Source organism: Tamandua tetradactyla, chromosome 7 (genome assembly GCF_023851605.1).
Source record: "Tamandua tetradactyla isolate mTamTet1 chromosome 7, mTamTet1.pri, whole genome shotgun sequence".
In the NCBI taxonomy this organism is placed as follows: domain Eukaryota; kingdom Metazoa; phylum Chordata; class Mammalia; order Pilosa; family Myrmecophagidae; genus Tamandua; species Tamandua tetradactyla.
This window is the reverse complement of record NC_135333.1, coordinates 15983234-16004990: the sequence shown is the minus strand read 5'-3', so window position 1 is coordinate 16004990 and position 21757 is coordinate 15983234. Positions and strand designations below refer to the sequence as shown.

Below are 21757 nucleotides of genomic sequence, written 5' to 3'. Positions count from 1 at the left end.
GGTCTGTAGTTTTAGTTCCTTGTAATGTATTTTTCTGATCACAATATCAGATAATGCTAGACCTATTGAAAGAATTTTCAGCTTTCTGGAAGTATTTGTTTAGAATTGGTACAATTTATTCCTTAAACATTTGGTAAATTCACAAGAGAAGCCCTTTGACCTAAGTTTTATGTGTGGAAACCTTTTTAAATTCAGTTTCTTTCATTGAAAAAGAATATTTATGTTATCAAGTTCCTCCTAAACAAGCTTTGGTAGTTTGTGTCTGTTAAGAAATTTGTCCATTTCATTTATGTTTTTAAATTTATTGGCATAAGGTACAAATAGAAGTATAATTTGTAGTAATTCCACTTCTCTCAATCCTGATTTACGTAGTTCGTGTCTTCTGATTTTTTATCCTGACTGGTCAGGTTAAGGAGATATTAATTTTTTCAATCTTCTTGAAGAAACAGCTTTGGTTTAATTGATTATTCCCTGTAGTTTTTCTGTTTTCTATGCCATTAATTTACCCAATAAATTTTAAATTATTTTCTTCCTTCTGCTTATTTGGTTTAACTTGCTCTTCTTTTTTTTTTCTAATGTCTTATGTGGAAGTGGAGCTTATTGATTTGAGACATTTCTTCTTTTCTAATATATGTGATTAATGCTATAAATCTCAAAATTTTTGACGTATTTTGTTTTCATTTTCATTCAGTTCAGAATGCTTTCTAACTAACTCTTTTTTTTATGGTCCCAGGTTTATTGACAATATTGCAGCATAGCGAAAAGATTCAGAAGGCTCCAGATGGTGTTTTGAAGTTTATCCCAACTATGGGATGAGTGTCATGCGTGTTTGAGAGGCTGCCAAATTCCAGGAGCCTCAGTATTTTCTTAGTATCAGGATCTACTTAAATGATCTCCTGGTTCAGATCTGAAACCTCATGAACATGATTATCTATTTTTTCTCTTTCCTCCTGCAGCTTGATGGTGATACCTTTCTCCAGGCCTCTCTAAATCCACTTCATCAGATGCCTGATATAGCTTGCTATCTTGTTGCAGAGGTTCTGGTTGGGAATAATGGCAATTTCCTCACATTCACATTTATTCATTTGGAAGTTGTTGCCTAGGCATGTGTAGTACTTATCTGTGATGACCAGGGCTGCTGCTTCATAGATTTGGTGCAAATGCACCCCACATTGGTGAGTCACTGGTAAAAGAGCTCTAATAGCTATTTTATTTGTTCTTGGACTCTTTCAACATAGAAGTATGTTAGTTTCCTTTTATTTGGGGATATCACGGGATCTTTTTTGCTATTGGTTTCTAAGTCCATTAATGTTAGAGAACATACTTTCTATGACTTGGACTATTTTAAATATATCAAGAGCTGTTTCATGGCCCAGAACATGGTCTATCTCGGTAAATGTTCCATGTACATTTGAAAAGAATATGTATTTTGCTGTTGTTGGATGGTTTGTTCTATAGATGTCAGTTAGATTCAGATGGTTGATAGTGTTGTTTAAGTCTTCTTTACCTTACTGATTTTCTATGTGTTCTATTAATTATTGAGAGGTTGTATTGAAGTATCTGACTATAATTGTGGACTTTTTCTCTTTGTAGTTCCAAGTATTTTGCTTCACATATTTTGAAGCTGTATCACCAGGTTTTTTATTTTTTTCCTCTCTTTTTTGTATTAACTGAATATTTTTTATGATTCCTTTTCATCTTATGAGCTAAAACTCTGTCATTTCAGTTGTTACTTTAGGGTTTATATTATACACCTTCAACCTCTTACAAACCTTTAAGTGGTATTATACCACTTGACGTATTGTTTAAGATTACAAAAATATACTTCCACATTTCCCCTTCTGTCTTTTGTGCTATTTTTGCTCATGCATTTTATTTGCACATGTTGTCATTAACGCTAGATTTAAATAATAGGAAAAATTTTTGTATATATATAAAACTTTGTGGTTACCATTTCCAGTTCTTTTTGTTTGTTTCTTTGTATAGATCCATATTTCCATCTGTTATAATTTTCCTTCTGCTTGAAGGGCTTCCTTTACACAGCTCGTCCAGTGTGAGTATGCTGCTGATGAATTATCTCAGCTTTTGCATATAAAAAAGTCTTTTTTGCCTTCATTTAAAAAAGATATTTTAATGGGTATAAAATAGTTTCACAGTTCATTGTAAAAACTATTTTAAAGATGCTGCGCCACTATCTTCTCATTTGAATTTCTCCAATGAGAAATCTGATGTCATTCTTATCTTCGTTCTTTTATATATAATGTTTTTCTTGAGTTGCTTTAAAATTTTTTATTTTTATCATTAGTTTTGAGCAATTTGATTATGTGCCTTGCCGTGATTTTCTTTATTTTTCTTGCGCTTAGGGTTCATTGAGTTTTTTAATCTTTAGGTTTTAGTTTCAATCAAATTTGGAAAATTTGGTCAATTTTTCAAATGTTGTTTTCTGTCCTTTCTCCCCTTCTTCAGGGATTCAAAGTACGTGCATACTAAGCTGTTAAAAATTGTCTCAGAGCTCACTGATGCTTGTTTCTTTTTTTCTTGTTTCTTTCTGTATTTCACTTTGGATAATTTCTAGTGCAATGTCTTCATGTTCAGTAATTCTTTTTTCTATAATTTAAAATCTGCTGGTATCCTAACCAGTGTCTTTTTTCTTATCTTAGACATAGTCATTTTCAAATTTAGAAAATCAATTTGGCTATTTCTTATATGAAACTAGCTTCATATTTCCACTTTACAAGTTTATTATTTCTGCTAGTTTTTCTTAAAACTTTTTTATTGTATAGTATAACATATATACAAAGCAAAGAAATAAAAAAGCAATAGTTTTCAAAGCACTCGTCAACAATTAGTTACAGGACAGATCCCAGAGTTTGTCATGGGCTGCCATACGATCCTCTCAGATTTTTCCTTCTAGCTGCTCCAGAATACAGGAAGCTAGAAGGCTTAAATATTTTTTTTATCATCAAAATAGATGTTTTTTCCAAAAAATAACATATCTACAAAAAAGCAATAAATTTCAAAGCACATCCCCACAATGAGTTGTAGAAAAGATTTCAGAGTTTGACATGGGTTACAATTCCACAATTTTAAGTTTTTACTTCTAGCTGCTCTAAGATATTGGAGACTAAAAGAGATTTCAATTTAATAATTCAGCATTCATATTCATTTGTTAAATCCTATCTTCACTGTATAACTCCACTATCACCTCTGATCTTACCATCCCTCTCTGTAGGGGTGTTTGGGCTATGGCCATTCTAACTTTTTCATATTGGAAGGGGCTGTCACTAATATGGGGTAGGGAGATGGAACCATCTGATGTCCTGGAGAGGCTTCTGGTAGTTTTTTAATTTTAATTTTTTTTTTTTTTAGCTATTTAAATATATGAAATAGAGTTATAACTCATTTAATTATTTTGCTAATTCTAACCTCTGGTGTTACTTTTGGTTTGGTCTTGGTTGAGGTTTCTCCTCATCATGGGTCATATTTTTCTGTTTCTTTATATGCCTGATGTATTAGTCTGTGTTCTCTAGGGAAACAGAACCAGCAGGAGATATCTGTAAATATGAGATTTTATAAAAGTATGTCAGGCAACTGTGGGGAGAAACGAGTCCAAATTCCAGAGGTCAGGCCATGAGCTGGTAATGACATGGACATCTTTGATGTCCCCAGGAGGGGCTGGCTGCCTGAAGTAGAGATGAAAAATTTATCTCTCTTTTTTTTTTGATTGCTGAAATCATCACCTTTCTCTTAAAAGTCTTCAACTGATTGGATTAAATCCAGCTGATTGGATTCTCTCATTGTGGAAGACACTCCCCCTTAGTCAGTTATACATATAATCAGCCATAGATGCAATCAGCTGACTGATGATTTAAGTCCACAGATGTCCCCACAGTAATCCAGTGCTTTCTTGATCAGACAGTTGGGCACTATCACCTTGCCAAGTTGCACATGAACATAACTGTTCTAGTTTGCTAGTTGCCGGAATGCAATATAACAGAAACAGAGTGGCTTTTAAAAAGAGGGATTTAATAAGTTGCTAGTTTACAGTTGCAAAGCAAAGAAAATGTCCCAATTAAAACAAGTCTATAGAAATGTCCAATCAAAGGCATCCAGGGAAAGTTACCTTGGTTCAAGAAGGCCGATGAAGTTCAGGGTTTCTCTCCCAAGTGCAAGGCATGTGGCAAACATAGTTAAGGCTTCTCTCTCAGCTGGAAAGGCACATGGCGGACATAGTGTCATCTGCTAGCCTTCTCTCTTGGCTTCCAGTTTCATGAAGCTCCCTGGGAGGCATTTTCCTTCTTCCTCGCCAAAGGTCACTGGCTCGTGGACTCTCTGCTTTGTGGTGCTGCAGCATTCCCTGCTCTCTCTGAATCTCTAGGTTTCTCCAAAATGTTTCCTCTTTTATAGGATTCCAGTAAACTAATCAAGGCCCACCCAGATGGGTGGAGACACGCCTCAACCTAATCCAGTTTAACAACCACTCTTGATTGAATCACATCTCCAGGGGGGTGATCTAATTACAGTTTCAAACATACAATATTGAATAGGGATTAGAAGAAACGGCTGCCTTTACAAAATAGGATTAAGATTAAAACATGGCTTTTCTAGGGTACGTACATCATTTCAAACCAGCACAATAACCATCCCTCCTGGCATTTTTTATCAGCTATCAGAAATTGTCACTTTTACTAATTGAGTAAAAACCTGGATATTTTTGTAGTTTTATAAATATTTTTGAGTTTGTTCTGGGATGTAATTAAGTTACTTGGGAACAACTGGATCCTTTTAGTTTTGCTTTTAGGATCTGTTCAGCGGTGTGGGAAACTGCTTATGGCACCGGCAGTGTGCCGGCCATCTTTGTGTCTGATGCCATCTGCTGACCACCCTGTGGTCTAACACCATCTTTGGTACTAACACAAGTTAGGTTTTTATCTCAAGTTAAGTTTCTATTTTCTCATGTCCGCTCTGCTCTGCCCAGAAATCTGCTGACTAGCCTCGGCTGATCGCCTTTGCTATCTTAGTCTCTGCGGATTGTCTTAGCCGCAGTGCAATGCCCATCAGCTGCTGAAAGATACTTCCCCTGTCCCGCTGGATAAATACCCTGGAAGTGCCCTCAATAAATTGAGACTTGATCCGAATCCTGTCTTGTCTCCATTCTCTGTGTCTCTTGTCCCCCCAATTCTCACTTCCCCCCTCAGGTCCAGGTTCGTCTGTCCCGCGGTCGGGTCAAAGTGGGATTAGGGAAACAGTTCAGTGATCATTTATTACTCTGCACAGAGGCAAGACTCATCTGAGCACTCTACTCAGTGTCCCATGAATTATAATTTTCAGTCTGACTGGTTAGGTACTATTCCCATCTCCACATGAATGTTGAGTTTTACTCTTTAATTGGTTTTTTTTAGTTGGTTATTTCCTCAAACGTGGATAGTTTCTTTATCCAAAGGGTTATTTAGAAGTGTGTTTTTGAATTTTCAAATATTTGAGGGTTTACCATATATATATTTTTTTCTGGATTGCTGATAACATTCTGTTAAGTCAGAGAACATAGTTTGTATGATTTCTATTCTTTTACATTTGTTAAACTTGTTTTACATTGCTAAATATTGTCTGTATTGGTTAAAATTCTGTGTCTGCCTGAAATGAACATATTTCCTGATCTTGTTGGGTGGAGTATTCTATAAATGTTATTTAGGTATAGCTGGTTGATAGTGTTTTTCATGGATTTAGATTTCTGGAAACTGCATGTCTCTGTTGCACCTCTTCATTAGTGTTATTTAGTGTAAAAGCAGCCATAGAGATACAAAAACAGATTATCATGGCTGTATTTCAATAAAACTTTATTCATAAAGCAGGTAGCAAGCTAGATTTAGCTGATGGGTCATAGTTTGCTGACTCTTGGTGTTGCTTATGTCTCCTACATCCTTCCTGAGTCTCTGTCTACTTGTTTTATCTTTTAGTGAAAAAGGAGCTTGAAATTTCCAAATAAATATGTGGATTTATCTATTTCTTATTTCAGTTCAATCAACTTTTGCTTCATGTATTTTAAAACTCTGTTGTTAGGGGCATATACTTTTAGGACTGTAATGTCTTCTTGGTGGATTGACCTTTTGTTATTACATAATGTCCCTCTTTCTTCATGTTAGTATTCCTACTTTACCTGATAATAATATAGCCTCTTCAAGTTTTAATTAACATTTGCACAATAAATCCTTTTCCATTGTTTTACTTTTAAAGCATTATATCATGATAGTGATATATGTATATCACTATATTTAAATATCATTATATTTAAAGTGGGCTTTTTATAGAAAGCATATATTTTAGTCTTTTTTTCAATCCATCTGACAATCTCTGCTTTTTAATAGGAGTTTTTAGACACTTTATATTTCATGAAATCATTTATTTGTCTAGATTTAGGTCTACCATTGTATTAGTCAAGGTTCTAGAGAAACAGAACCATAGGCGATATCTGTAAATATGAGATTTATAAAGGTGTCTTATGCAACCATGGGAATAGAAGAGTCCCAAATCTACAGGGCAGGTTGTGAAGCTGGCAGCTCTGATGAAGGGTCTGGATGAACTCCACAGTAGATGTACACTGGCTGAAGAAACAGTGAAAAAAGTCTTTCTTCTTCCTTAAAAGTCTTGAGGAATTAGATTATCTCATTGGTGAGAGACATGCTATTCTAGTTTGCTGGCTGCTAGAATGCAATATACCAGAAATGGGAATGGCTTTTTAAAATAGGGAATTTAATAAGCTGCTCATTTACAGTTCTAAGGCTGTGAAAATTTCCCAACTAAAGCAAGGCTATAGAAATGTCCAATCTAAGGCATTCAGAGACAGATACCTTGATTTAAGAAGGTCGATGATGTTCAGGGTTTCTCTCTCAACTGGAAAGGCACCTGGTAAACATAGCAGCATCTAGCTTTCTCTCCTAGTTTCTTGTTTCATGAAGCTCCCTCAGGGGTGTTTTCCATCTTCATCTCCAAAGGTCTCTCTGGTTGTATGGGCTCTGTGTCTTTCAGAATCTCAAGCCTTTTCCAAAATGCTTCCTCTTTTAAAGGATTCCAGTAAAGTAATCAAAACCCACCTGGAATGGATGGAGTCCCATGCTCCTCTATCCTAAAGTTCATACCCACAATTGGGTGAGTCATATCTCCTTGGAGATAACCTAATCAAGTTTCCAACCTATATTATTGAATAGGGATTAAGAGGAGAGTAGTTATCTGCAGCAGGTTGTAAGGCTTTGCTCCAAAATCCTAAGTGTCTGTATTGTAATTTTCCTATAGGAGTCTGCCAAAGGCACCATCCAGTATCCCAATTTGCCACTGACAATTAATAGCACCATTGGATCTGCTGGATCATATGGCCCAAGTGGCACAGAAACTTGCACAGCAACCTAGCCTTGTTACAGAGCTTCTTCTTGTTCTGGTCCCCACTCAAAACTAGTAGCTTTTCTGGTCACTTGGTAAATGGGCTGGAGTAGCACACCCAAATGAGAAATATGTTGTCTCCAAAATCCAGAGAGGTCAATTAGGCATTTTGCCTCTCTTTGGTTGTAGGGGCGGACAGATGCAACAGCTTATCCTTCACCTTAGAAGGGATAACTTGACCTACCCCAGACCAGTGGACACCTAGAAATTTAACTGAGACCGAAGGCCCCTATATTTTTGTTTGATTTATCTCCCAGCCCCCAACATGCAAATGCCTTACCAATAAGTAGCAAGAGTAGTTGCTACTTTTTTGCTCACTAGGTCAAATCAGCATGATATCAATATAATGGACCAGTGTAATATCTTGTGGGAGGGAAAAATGATCATCATCCCTATGAACAAGATTTTGACATAGGGCTGAAGAGTTGTATACCCCTGAAGCAGGACAGTGAAGGTATACTGCTGGCCTTGCCAGCTGAATGCATACTGTTTCTGGTGTTCCTTACTGACAGCAACTGAAAAAAAAGCATTTGCCAGTTCAACAGCTGCATACCAGGTACCAGGTGATGAGTTGATTTGCTCAAACAATGATACCACATCTGGAACAGCAGCTGCAGTTGGAGTCCCCACCTGGTTAAGTTTACGATAGTCTACTGTCATCCTCCAAGACCCATCTGTTTTCTGCACAAGCTAAATAGGGGAGTTGAATGGAAATGTGATGAGAATCACCACCTCTGCATCATTCAAGTCCTTAACAGTGGCACTAATCTCTGAAATCCCTCCAGGAATAAGTTATTGCTTCTGATTCACTACTTTTCTAGGTGGTGGCAGGTCTAGTGGCTTCCACTTGGCCTTTCCTACCATAATAGCTCTCACTCCATGAGTCAGAGAACCAATGTGGGGATTCTTTCAGTTGCTGAGTATGTCAATTCCAATTATGTATTCTGGAACTGGGGAAATGATGGCAGAATGGATCTGTGGACCCACTGGGCCCACTGCGAGATGGACCTGATATAAAACTCCACTGATCACCTGTTCTCCATAAGCCACTACTCTGATTAGTGGACCAGAGTGACATTTTGAGTCTCTTGAAATCAGTGTCACTTTTGACACTAATAATCCTGATTATCAGTGAAATAGCTGATCATTTCCTTTTCCCATTGCAGTCACCCTGGTAAAAGGTCATAGGTCTCCTTGGTAAAGGCTGGGAGGAAGGTTAACAGTGTAAGTTTTGGGTAGTGTGAAAGGATCCTTCATCAAGGGTACTCAGCCCTCCCCTCATTCAAGGGGCTCTGGGCTGTAAACTGTCTCAAGTCTGGGAATTGATTAAGGGGCCATGACTTGCTGCTTTTGTAATTCAAGTTAGACTTCTGTTCACTTGATCTAGAATTCCTCTGCTGGATTCCTCTATGTCTATGAGACATAGACTTATATGTCTCAAGCAAGAATTTAATAGATTTCCCATCTATTTTACTTGTTGGTATCCCATAATCTACTAGCCAATGCCACAAGTCTCTGCAAGTTAGGTTACGTTGACTGCTGCTTTGAGTCTGCTGTCAATTATGGTAGACACACCCACCTTGTCTCTGGTGATTAACTGTTGCCATATGACTTCTGCCACCTCAGGATCCAATCATCCCCATTGTCTTTAAGGATTCCAGCTCAGTGACAGCATTTCCCACAGTAATATCTGACCTACTGACAACGGTGACTTCGGAGCATATCAGGGATGATGGAGGTAGTTTCCTGAATTTATTTCTCAAAGTTCTGGGGAAAAATGTGTCCTCTGGATATTCCTGGGGTGTGTGAGCAGGTCTTCCATGATAAATCCACTCTAACATTTCAAATCTCTCTAAGCCTCTGGATCCCCTCATCTACAATATACCAGGGTAGTTCTGGCATTTCAACATCTGATAATGTCAGCCACCTTTCAATCCATGTTTCAGCTAACCATTCAAACAAACTGTTAATGCCCTTTCTAACCCCATTCTGCTTAGTGGGGCCCATATCAAGAAATTCATCTTGGTCTAACCTCATATTCCTTCCAACCGTATCCCAAACTCTTAATATCCATTCCAAGACATATTCTCCTGATCTCTGTCTATATAGATTAGAAAACTATTTTACTTTTGGAGTACAGCATACCTCCCCATAGGTCACACTTAGTACCTCACCTTTCAGGGCCTGTTGGGACTTTAGTCTAGTTAAAGGTTTTGAAGAAAAGAGGGGTGGTGAGGATGGGTTATGAAAAGCAATAGAGGTGTCTTTCAAGCCAATTACCTCAGGGCATTTTGCTGCAGTTTCATCTGGTGAAACAGAACTTGTCTCCAGACAGAGGAGAGAGGGCTGTTTCCCCTGGGGAGGTGGTTACAGAGTTAGCAGGCACTGAAGGGTTAACTCAACAGACAGAGGTTGGCTGGAAGACTCCTCTGGGCAAACTGGGGACTGAGGAGCTGTTTCTTCAAGGCAGGCTGGAGTTTGGAGAACTCTTTCCTCAGGGCAGTACATTATAGGCCTATCTAGCAAAGGATCAGCAGATTCCATCATCATCACTATCAAGCCATACACCCCATACTGCATTTCAGAACACCATTCTTTTTCAATCAAAACCCTTACTTTAACACCAGATATCCTGCAAGTGTGAGATTTTAGTTTATTTTTGCAAATCTGCTATTCACACAATGAGGCTCTGTGTCTGGTTTTCAGAGATCTCAAGTCTGAGAACACAGGAAATAAGATTCTCTTTCAGGGAAAACATGGAAACTTTTACATCATTCATATAGCACTTAAGTTGCAATTTGCAACCTTCAACTTATCCTTTTCTCTCATCACTGTATCCAGCATATCTAACAACAACCAGCCAACATCATTTTACCTCTTAATTTACAAAACTCAATAAAGGTGTCAAAACACTCTCACCCAGAGCCTTTCCTCATACAGATGTACAATTGACAGAATCTAATGGTGATATTTTGATTATTTCTCTTGTAGCTCACCCCATGGACTGTCAATGCCGTCTTGATTATTGGAAACAGAGTCATTAGTGCCTCTGAGTCTAATCAGAGTAGAAAACCAATTGTAAAAACCAATTTTTAACATTGTTTCTCAAGATTCACCCCACTCCCAGTACCAAGCCATTAGTCAGGGTTCTCTAGAGACACAGAATCAATAGGAGATATCGGTAAATATGAGACTGATAAGCTGTCTCATACAACTGTGGGAATGGAAGAGTCCACAATCTGCAGGGCAGGCTTTGAGCTGGCAGTGCCAATGAAGCGTCTGGATGAACTCCACAGGACAGGCTCACTGGCTGAAGAAACAGTAAAAAATGTTTCTTCTCCCTTAAAAGTCTTCAGCTGATTGGATTATCTTGTTGGTGGGAGGCACACCTTGGTTGATCACAGATATAATCAGCCACAGATGCAATCAACTGACTGATGATTTAATACACCAGCCATCTGGTTTATCAACCAGCCATGAAATATCCTTGCAGAATTCAGGCTTGTGTTTGCCTGACTAAACAACTGGACATGATCACTTAGCCAAGCTGACACTTGAACCTAACCATCACAACCATTTTATCATTTTCTTTTTGTCTCCTCTATTTCTTGTTCCTCTGTTTCATTTTTCAGCTTACTTATTTATTTGAAATTTTTACTATTCCTTTTTAGTTTATCAATTGGATTTTTAAAATTTTATCATCACAATAAACTTTTTTGTGTGAAAAAATAACATGTGTACAAAAAAGCAAATTTCAAAGCCCATCCAACAACTGGAGAATAGATTTCGGAGGTTGGTATGGGTTACAATTCCACAATTTTAGGTTTTTACTTCTAGCTGCTCTAAGATACTGGAGACTAAAGGAAATACCAATATAATGATTCAGCAGTCATACTTGTTTGTTAAGCCCTAACTTCTCTATATGACTCCACCATCACCTTTGATCTTTCTCCCACTCTTTAGGGGTATTTGAGCTATTGCTATTCTAACTTTTTCATATTGGAAGGGGCTGTCAGTAATATAGGATCGGGGCATGGAACTAGTTAATGTTCTGGAGAGGCTGGCCCCTCTCAGTTTCAGGGTTTATCTGGTCCAGGGACCCATCTGGAGGTTGCGGGTTTCTGTAAAGTTACTTTAGTGCATGGAACCTTTGAAGAATCTTATATAATGCCCTAGGTGTTCTTTAGTATTGGCAGGAATGGTTTTGGTTGGGGATTGGCAAGTTATGGTAGGTAGCAATGTCTAACTGCAGCCTGCATAAGAATGGCCTCCAGAATAGTGTCTTGACTCTGAACTCTGTCAGCCACTGATATCTTATTTGTTATACTTCTTTTCTCTCTTTCGATCAGGATGGTATTGTTGATCCCATGGTGCCAGACTCATCCTGGGGGGTCATATCCCAAGCCACCAGGGATAATTTCACCACTGGACATCAGGCCCAGTGTAGGGAGAAGAGCAGTGATTTCGTTTGCAGAGATGGGCTTAGAGAGAGAAAGGCCGCATCTGAGCAACAAAAGAGGTCCTCTGATGGTGGCTCTTAGGCGTACCTTTAGGTAGGCTAAGTTTCTGTGCTACATATATAAGCTTCACAAAAGTAAGCCTCAAGATCAAGGGCTTGACCTATTGATTTGGGTATCCCTAATTTTTGATACAGTATCAGGGCTTTCTCTGGTGTTAAAGTTTAAGAGTTTCTATCAATTGGATTTTTAACTCTATCATGTATAATTTTTTAAGGGTGTTCTAAGAGGTAAATTTCACAGTTTTCACAGCCTACTTGTAATTAATATTTAATACTCCAAGAGGAATGTAGAAATCTCACCTCCAAACAGGACACATTATTCCCCACTTACATTACAATTGTCGTGTTATATCAACATGTATTAAACCCCCCCATAAAATGTTATAATTTTTATTTCCTGTCATACATATTTTAAGGAAATTAAGTATATAAAAATAGTCTGTTGTATTTAACCTATACCATTTCTGTTACCCCGTTTACTATTCTATGTTTTAAATTTCCCATTTCCTTTCCAGCTGATAACTGACATTTAGCATTCAATTATTTTAGAGCAGGTGTGTAGTAAGAGTTCTCTTAGATTTCCTTCACCTGAGAATGTCATTACTTCTCTTTCATTCCTGAAAGACATTTTCCTTCTGGAAATAAAATTCTGGGTTGGGAGTTCTTTCTTATTAGCACTTTAATTATGCTGTTTTATTGTCATCTGTCAAGTATGACTTCTGATATGAAATACGCAATCACTTGAACCATTGTTTTCAAATACACAATGTGTCACTTTTCTCTAGCAGCTTTCATGATTTTTTCTCCCTTTGCTTTTCAGTAGTTTGATTATGATGTGTCTGGGCATGAATTTCTTTACAATTATTTTGTTTGGGGTTTGTTGAACTTCTTTATTTTGTATCTTTTGCAAAACTTGGCAAGTTTCTAGCCATTATTTCTTCAAATAGTTTTCAAATATGTTATGATACTCTGTCTCCTTTACTTTTCAAATTCCAATGATGTGAACCATAAACCTTTTGGTATTGTCTCACAGGTCCCTGAGGTTTGATTGAATTCACACAATTTTTTCCTCTCTATTGTTCAGATAGGAAAGTTTCTTTTGATGTATTTTCAATTCCATTGAAATATCATATCATCTCTATTCTATCAAGCAATCCAATAAATTTTCTATTTATGACTGTATTTTTCAGTTCTAAAGTCTCTGATTTTGATTAAAATATCTTTAAAGATTCTTATTCTAGGTGATAATTTCATTGCATATATGTAATTTTAGGTTTACAATAATTGTATCTCAGCTATTTGAATATTCCACTTTCTTATGGCTTCTTTTGGCCCTGATTGTTTAATCATCTTTATCTTATTTGAGAAATGAAGATTTAAATTCACTTTTGAGAGCATTCAAAGCAGTCTTTTGGGAAAATAACTTTCAAACCTATTGCCCATGTCAAGGTAAAATAAAGTTCCCATAATATGAATAAACCACTCTACATAATAACATACAAAGTTCATTTGATTCTTTGTTGTTGAAGGTACATCTTTTTTTAAAAGAACTTTGAGAAACTGAGTAAAAAGAATAGAGCTGGGTGGGCCATGGTGGCTCAGTAGGCAGAGTTCTCGCCTGCCATGCTGGAAACCTGGGTTTGTTTCCCAGTGCCTGCCCATGAGAAAAAAATAAATAAATAAAGCTGTTTTCAGCCTTAAATTAAATAACCTTTTAAAAGTTGTATAGTATAGTCCTGATATATCACTGAATAAATGGTATGGTAAAGATCCCTAAATATGTAGGTATAATATATTTGTATGTGCATGTACGCACATGTGTATGTAAGCAATTTTTTACTAACCTTGAATATAACTTTGACCCAACACCATTTTCTGGATGTAATGCCAATAATTCCATCATCTGGAAGGCCTTCTTTCGTTCCCAGTCTTCTAAATCTAAGAAAATCTTTTAGGTAAATAGTCCCCTTTATTAGAAAAAATATTCCATCCCATGTTAGGCTCACAGCAGCCACACTGTGTCTTTCATCGTCAGTCAGGATATTTGGAGGGACTCTGATTCTTGTCCACGTACGGAATGAATCATTTGTTTGAAAGGTCTCCATATCGACTACTAGAACGGCAGATGAAGGAACACAACAATTCCAGTCACATATTAATTGACTACCCCTTGGTGAAGAGATTGGTAAAGAACCAGGAATCTCAGGTATGGTAACCAAAGGAAAAGTCAGCAGAAAAAGATTATCTGCGATAAAGCAATCTTGAAAAGCCACTTGGTTTCCTCTAATCTCTTTTATAACATCATCTGCTGACATTGGTACTATGATTTTCCAGGTCCTAAGGAGAGAAAAATAAAAATATAAGTATAAATGTTTTTCTTTTCTTTGATTCATTGGATACAGTGTTGACATTTGTTATCCTTTTTAAAATGAATTTTTTTATCCACATAAATCTGGGTAAATAGGATTAAAATGCTATCGCTACCTCATTTTTCCTCATTCTTCATTCTTTCTCCCAAAGGGAAACAATGTTAAATGCTATAGTGCTTTCTTCTGAAGTGTGTCTCCATATTACCAAGTAAATATTCTTATACTGCTTTTTCTTAATATGTACTTTTATACATTTTCTATTGACTTCTTATATGAGAGACGAATATTTCTCTCTCATATGCCATGCCTACCCATTTACCTTCTCCTCATCCTTGCAAATTAATTATATTACAGTGTTTGGTAAAAGCAGTATTGAATGCATTGCTATTACTATGTAAATATTGCTTACTATTGAGCCAGTTATTGTACTATGCTTATGTTTCTTTTTTTTTCAATTCAGATATGTTATAATATCTTCCCCAGAGTTAATAATTATTCAGTTATTAAACAGGTTTACTTTTCTAAGTTTTCTAAGTTTCTCAATAGATAGTTAAAATGGTGCCATATAATATTTTCCATGTAGTAAATGGGGTAAACTCTCTGGGTTGAAGCCAACATTTACTGGATCCCAGGTTTCGATCTTTCATGGTTTACTTCCTTGTTTTGCTAAAACATGTACTTCGCCTCCTCCCTGTGAAAGGAAGTATGGACATAAATTTTTTGAGGTCTCGAATGTCTGAAAATAATCGATACCACCACCTCCAAGATTCTATCTAAATGTGTTATTTGTGTTATTCTCTGTATTATTATTTCATGCACTTCTTTTATTGTTCTTTTTCTTATTAGAGAAGTTACAAGTTTACAGAAAAATGAAGTATAAAATATAAGGATTCCTATACCATGCTATTATTAACAATTTGCATTAGTGTTGTACATTTGTTACTTTTGATGAAAGCACATTTTTATAACTGTATTATTAACTGTAGTCCATGTTTTACCTCTGGGTGCATTGTTTGTGGTATGCAGTCTCATAGGTTTCTTGAACAATTTTTATTCTAGTAACACATATACAGCCTAAAATTTCCCCCTTTTAACCACATTCAGGTATTTAATTCAGTGCTGTTAATTATGTTCACAATGTTATGCTACTGTCACCACTATCCATTACCAAAACTATTTCATCCCCACAAATAAAAGCTCTGTAAAACTTAATCAATAACTCCCTACCCCCATCCCATTCCTTGGTAACCTATACTCCAGACTCTGAATCTATGGTTTTGCTTATTCTAATTATTTCATGTCAGTGAGATCATAAAATATTTGTTCTTTCGTGTGTGGCTTATTTCACTCCACATGATGTTTTCATGGTTCATCCATGTTGTTGCATGTATCAGAACTTCATTCCTATTTATAGCTAAAAAGTATTCCATTCTGTGTATATACCACATTTGGTTTATCCATCCATTGGTTGATGGAGACTTGGGTTGTTGCCAAGTCTCCATCAACAACTTGGGTTGTTGTGATTTTGAATAGTGCTGCAATGAATATTGGTGTGAAAAAATATCTGTTCAAGTCCCTGCTTCCATTTTTTTTTTTAGTATATACCTAGAAGTAGGATTGCCACATTATATGGTAATTCTATACTTAACTTGCTGAGGAAACACTAAATTGTCTTTCATAGTAGCTGCACTATTTTACATTCCCACACACAATGAACGTGTGTTCCCATTTCTCCACATCCTCTCCAACATTTGTAATTTTCCATTTTCTTAATAACAGCATTCTAGTGGGTATGGAATGGTGTCTCATTATAATTTTGATTTTCATTTCCCTAATGGTGTTGGTCATCTCTTTTAATGTACTTCTTTGCCATTTCTATACCTTCTTTGGAGAAATGTCTATTAAGTCTTTTGCCAATTTTTAAATTGGGTTGTTCGTCTTTTTATTGTTGAGTTGTTGATTTTTTTTATATATTCTAGATATTAAACTCTTATCAAATAAGTGGTTTCCAAATGTTTTCTTCCATTGTGTAGGTTGTTAAGTCCTTTAATGCACGAACATTTTTAATTTTGATGGAGTCCAATTTATCTAATTTTTCTTTTGTTGCTTGTGCTTTGGGTGTAGAGAAACCATTGCCTAACACAAGGTCATGAGATGCTTTATATATTTTTTCCTAGTAGTTTTATAATTCTGGTTCTTATATTTAGGTCTATGATCCATTTTGAGTTGATTTTTATGTATGGTGTGAGGTATGGGTCCCCCTTTTATTCTTTTGTCTATGGAGCTCCGGTTTTCTCAGCATAATTTCTTGAAAAAATTAGTATTTCCTAGTTGAGTGATCTGCCCCATTGTCAAAAATCAGTTGACCATAAACATGACCAGTGATTTCTGAACTCTCAATTTGATACCATTAGTCAATACACCTATCCTGATGTCAGTATTACGCTGTTTTAAAAATATTTTTATTGATAAATCTTAACATATAAACATACAAACATTCTTAACATAAAAACATTATGTTATACATAGTGTACAATCAATGGCTTATAATGTTGTCACATAGTTGTGTATTTATCATCATGATCATTTATAGAACATGTGCATTACTCCAGAAAAAGAAACAAAAAAGAAAAAACTCATACATACCATACTCTTTACCCATTCCTCTCATTGACCACTAGTATTTCCATCTACCCAATATATTTTAGCCTTTGTTTCCCCTATTTTTTTTCTACACCCCTTACCACTCCCTTTCATTGATCACTAGTATTTCAATCTACTCCATTTATTTTAACATTTGTTCCCCCTATTATTTATTTATTTTTAATCCATATTTTTTGCTCATCTGTCCATACAATAGATAACAGGAGCATCAGACACAAGGTTTTCACAATCACACAATCACTTGCAAAAGCCATATCATTATACAATCTTCTTAAAGAAATGTGGCTACTGGAACACAGCTCTACAGTTCCAGGCACTTCCCTCTAGCCTCTCTAATATACCTTAAACTAAAAAGGGGATATCTATAAAATGAGTAAGAATAATCTCCAGGATAACCTCTTGACTCTGTTTGAAATCTCTCAGTCACTGACACTTTATTTTGTCTCATTTCTCTCTTCTCCCTCTTGGTTGACAAGGTTTTCTCCTTTAGGAGGGAACCATTTTGGAAAAAGCTCAGCACTGACACAGAGAGAGACATTTGGAGATGTAGAAAGAAAATGCCCCAGGGAAGCTGTTTGAAACTAGAAGCCAAAGGGCCAGCAGACACCAGTCAAATGGCTTTCCAGCTGACAAAGGTGTTCTGGATGCCATTGGCCTTTCTCGAGTCAAGGTATCTTTTTCTGGATGCCTTAGTTTGTACATTTTTATGGCCTTGGAACTATAAACTTGTAAATGACCTTAGAACTTAATAAATCCCCTTTATAAAAATCAACACATTTCTGGTATATTGCAATCTGGCAGCATTAGCAAACCAAAACAGGTTTTAGTACCAGGGAAGTGGAGTGCTTTGGTTTTCAAATAACAAACATGTTGCAGTAGCTTTTTACATGGATAAGGGGAAGATTCTGGAAGAATTGTGATATATTTGATAGAAAAGGCCTGAATTGCTTTGAGCAGACTCTTAGAATAAAAATGGACCCTAAAGATAGTTCTGATGAGGCTTTAGACAGAAATAATGAATGTGTCATTGCAAACTGGAAGAAAGGCAACCTGTGTTTTAAAGTGGCAGAGAATTTGGCCAAATTGAGTGCTGCTATTAGATGGAAGTTAGAATTTAAAGGCAATAATCCAGAATACTTAACTGAGGAGATTTCCAAATGAAATGTGGAAAATACAGCCTGGCTTCTCCTTGCAGTTTCTAGTAGAATGTGACAGGAAAGAGATAAGCTGAGAACTGAACTCTCGGGTACTAGGGAATCAGAAATTGATGGTCTGGAAAATTTTGGGCTCCCAGAAAGGAAGACAACAGAGAATAGTGCCCCACATGAGGATTCAACCAACATGGAACCAATCAGCCACTTCAGAAAAAGCTAGAATTGGAAATGGAGTTCTCCAGAAAGGATTTATGGTACTGTTATGATGGGTGTGATCTGTGCATACTGTATGGAAAACCAACAAGTTTCCTGAAAGATCTGTATAAATGGACCCACTGCCAGTCTGGACTAAAAGGTACAGAAAAGAGAGAAATTAAGGGAAAAATTACTTCAAAGTCAGAACCATGGAAACTAAGGCCTGAAGACAAGAAATGTTGGGTCAGGAGAGTGGACCCACCCACCCATGTAGAAAGTATGAATTTGTCTTGGAGGCAGAGGGTGGGCCTTCTGTCTTGATGTTCAGGAAGAGTTCTGGTGCCCCAGGCCCCAGAGAGGGTGGAGCACATTGCCTGGGAATTGGAGGGAGCCTTGCTGCCAACCCATCGGTCTGAGGGAGTTGAGCATGTGCCTTAGAGGTGGCAGAAAGCCCAGGTGCTGTCCCGATGCTTGGAGAAGGTAGAGTCAAGAAAAAGATGGCCTCCCAGAAGTCTCCCAAGGTTACAACCTTCACCCCAGCATTTGGAAAGAAGAGAGCTGCTGCATAAGCCAGTGGAAAGGGTGGAACTGCCTCTTTTCCAAGCCCCAAGGATGATAAATGACTCTCAAACTTTGAAATCCAATGGTGTTTGCCATACAGGTTTTAAGCACTGTTTGGGTCCAGTGACCCCTGTGTTCTTTCCCATTTCTACCTATGGAAATGGGAATATTTACACTATGACTGTCCCTACTTTGTATATTTGCATCAGATAACTTGTTCTGAGTTTTACAGGTCTAGAGCCAGAGGAGAATTTTGCCTTAGGACAGGCCATGCCTGCAACTGACTTTCATGAGATTTTTTAAATGTTTTACTGTATAATATAACATATATTCAAAGATAAGAATGAAAAAAAAAGCAATGGTTTTCAAAGCACTCTTCAAGTATTCACAGGACAGATCCCAGAGTTTGTCATGGGCTACCATACCATCATTTGATGAGATTTTGTACTGTTTCTGACTTGGTATTGTATTATTATTGTACTGAAATGGTTTAAGGCTTTTGTGAAAGTGTGATGGAATGAATGATGTTGTATATGGAAAGAACATGTCTTTTGGGGGTCCAGAGGGTGGAATATGATGGTTTGCAACTGTTATATACCCCCCAGAAAAACCATGTTCTTTATCCTAATCCAATCTTGTGGGGACAGACTTATAGTTTGGGTGGTGTGCTGGTTTGAAAGGATGTATGTCCCCTAGAAAGGCCATGCTTTTATCTAAATCCAATTTCATAAAGGCAGACTAATCCCTATTCAATACTGTGTGATTGAAACTGTAATGAGATCATCTCCCTGGATGAAGTGATTTAGTCAAGAGTGATTGTTAAGATGGATTAGATGACGACATGTCTCCACCCATTTGGGTGGGTCTTGATAAGTTTCTGGAGTCCTATAAAAGAGGAACATTTTGGAGAATGAAAGAGATTCAGAGAGAGCAGAGCAGAACGACATAGCCACAAGAAGCAGAGTCCACCAGCCAGAAACCTTTGGAGATGAAGAAGGAAAATGCCTCTCGGGGAGCTTCATGAAACCGGAAGCCAGGAGAGAAAGCTAGCAGATGAGGCTGTGTTTGCCATGTGCCCTTCCAGATGAGAGAGAAACTGTGACTGTGTTTGCCATGTGCCTTCTCACTTAGAGAGAAACCCTGAACTTCATTGGCCTTCTTGAACCAAGGTATCGTTCCCTGGATGCCTTTGATTGGACATTTCTATAGATTTTTAATTGGGACATTTTCTTGGCCTTACAACTGTAAACTAGCAACTTCTTAAATTCCCCTTTTTAAAGCTGTTCCGTTTCTGGTATATTGCATTCTGGCAGCCAGCAAACTAGAACAGGTGGGATCTTTTTGATTAAGTTGTTTCCATGGAGATGTGAACCATCAAATTGTGGGTGGGGCCTTTTGATTAGGTAGTGTCCATGGAGATGTGTCCCTGCCCATTCAAGGTGGGTCTTAATCTGCTTTCTGGAGCCCTGTAGGAGGGAACTATTTTGGAAAAAGCTCAGCACTGACACAGAGACATTTGGAGATGCAGAAACAAAAGACACCTGGGAAATATGTTTGATGCCAGAAGCTAAAGGACCAGCAGACAACAGCCATGTGCCTTTCCGGCTTACAGAGATGTTCCAGACACTATTTGCCTTTCTTGAGTCAGGGTGCCTTTCTCTGGATGCCTTAGTTTGAACATTTTTATGGCCTTAGAACTGTAAACTTGTAAATAGCCTTAGAACTTAATAAATCCATTTTATAAAAGCCAACCCATTTCTGGTATACTGCATTCCAGCAGCATTAGCAAACTAAAACAGGAGGCTTTATCCCAGAAATGCAACATTAGCTTAACATCTGAAAATCAATGTAATAAACCTATCAATAGAATAAAGTATAAAAATACATGATCATTTCAATAGTTACAGAAAAAACATTAGACAAAATCCAAAACTCCTTCATGGTAAAAACATTTAAGAAAGTAGGAATAGGAGAGAACTGTCTCAAACTAATAAGGTAATCTATGAAAAACCCATAGGTATCATCATACTTAATGGTGAAAGACAATCATTTCTCCCTAATATTAGAAACAAGGTAAGAATGTCCTCTCTCACTGCTTCTATTCACCATTTGTGCTGGAGGGTCTATCCATGGCAATCATGCAAGAGAAGCAAATGAAAGGCCTCCACATGGGAAAGGAGGAAGTAAAACTACCTCTATTCACAGGTGACATGACATAAAGAAGCTGCCAAAAAAATATTAAAATTAATAAAATGAGTTCATCAAGGTTGCAGGAGCAAGATCAACATACAAAAATAAATTGAGTTTCTATACATTTGCAAAGAACAATCCAGAAATGAAATGAAGAAACTAATCCCATTTACAATTGCCTAAAAATAATAAGCTATTATAGGAATAAGTTTGTCAAAATAAATACAAAGCATATATTCTGGTGTGCTGGTTTGAAAGGATGTATGTACCCTAGAAAAGCCATGTTTTAATCAAAATGCCATTTCATAAAGGTAAAATAATCCCTATTCAATATTGTATGTTTGAAACTGTAATCAGATCATCTCCCTGGATGATGTGATTTAATCAAGAGTGGTTGTTAAGATGGATTAGGTGACGACATGTATCCACCCATGTGGGTGGGTCTTGAGAAGTTTCTGGAGTCCTATAAAAGAGGAAACATTTTGGAGAATGAAGAGATTCAGAGAGAGCAGAGCAGAATGACATAGCCACCAGAAACAGAGTCCACCATCCAGAAACCTTTGGAGATGAAGAAGGAAAATGCCTCTCGGGAAGCTTCATGAAACAGGAAGCCAGGAGAAGCAGCTAGCAGATGACACCGTGTTCACCATCTGCCCTTCCAGATGAGAGAG

General features: G+C 37.1%; 1 protein-coding gene across 4 annotated transcripts in view; it reads right to left on the bottom strand.

Annotated features, from left to right (window-relative positions):
- Nucleotides 1-21757, bottom strand: part of CATSPERE (catsper channel auxiliary subunit epsilon) — a 249994-nt gene that overhangs the window by 121381 nt on the left and 106856 nt on the right. For all 4 annotated transcript variants that reach the window (XM_077168505.1, XM_077168504.1, XM_077168506.1 and 1 more), the window contains one exon: nucleotides 13798-14290. In XM_077168505.1, coding sequence (XP_077024620.1) covers nucleotides 13798-14290 — 493 coding nt within the window. The remainder of the gene's footprint in view (nucleotides 1-13797; nucleotides 14291-21757) is intronic.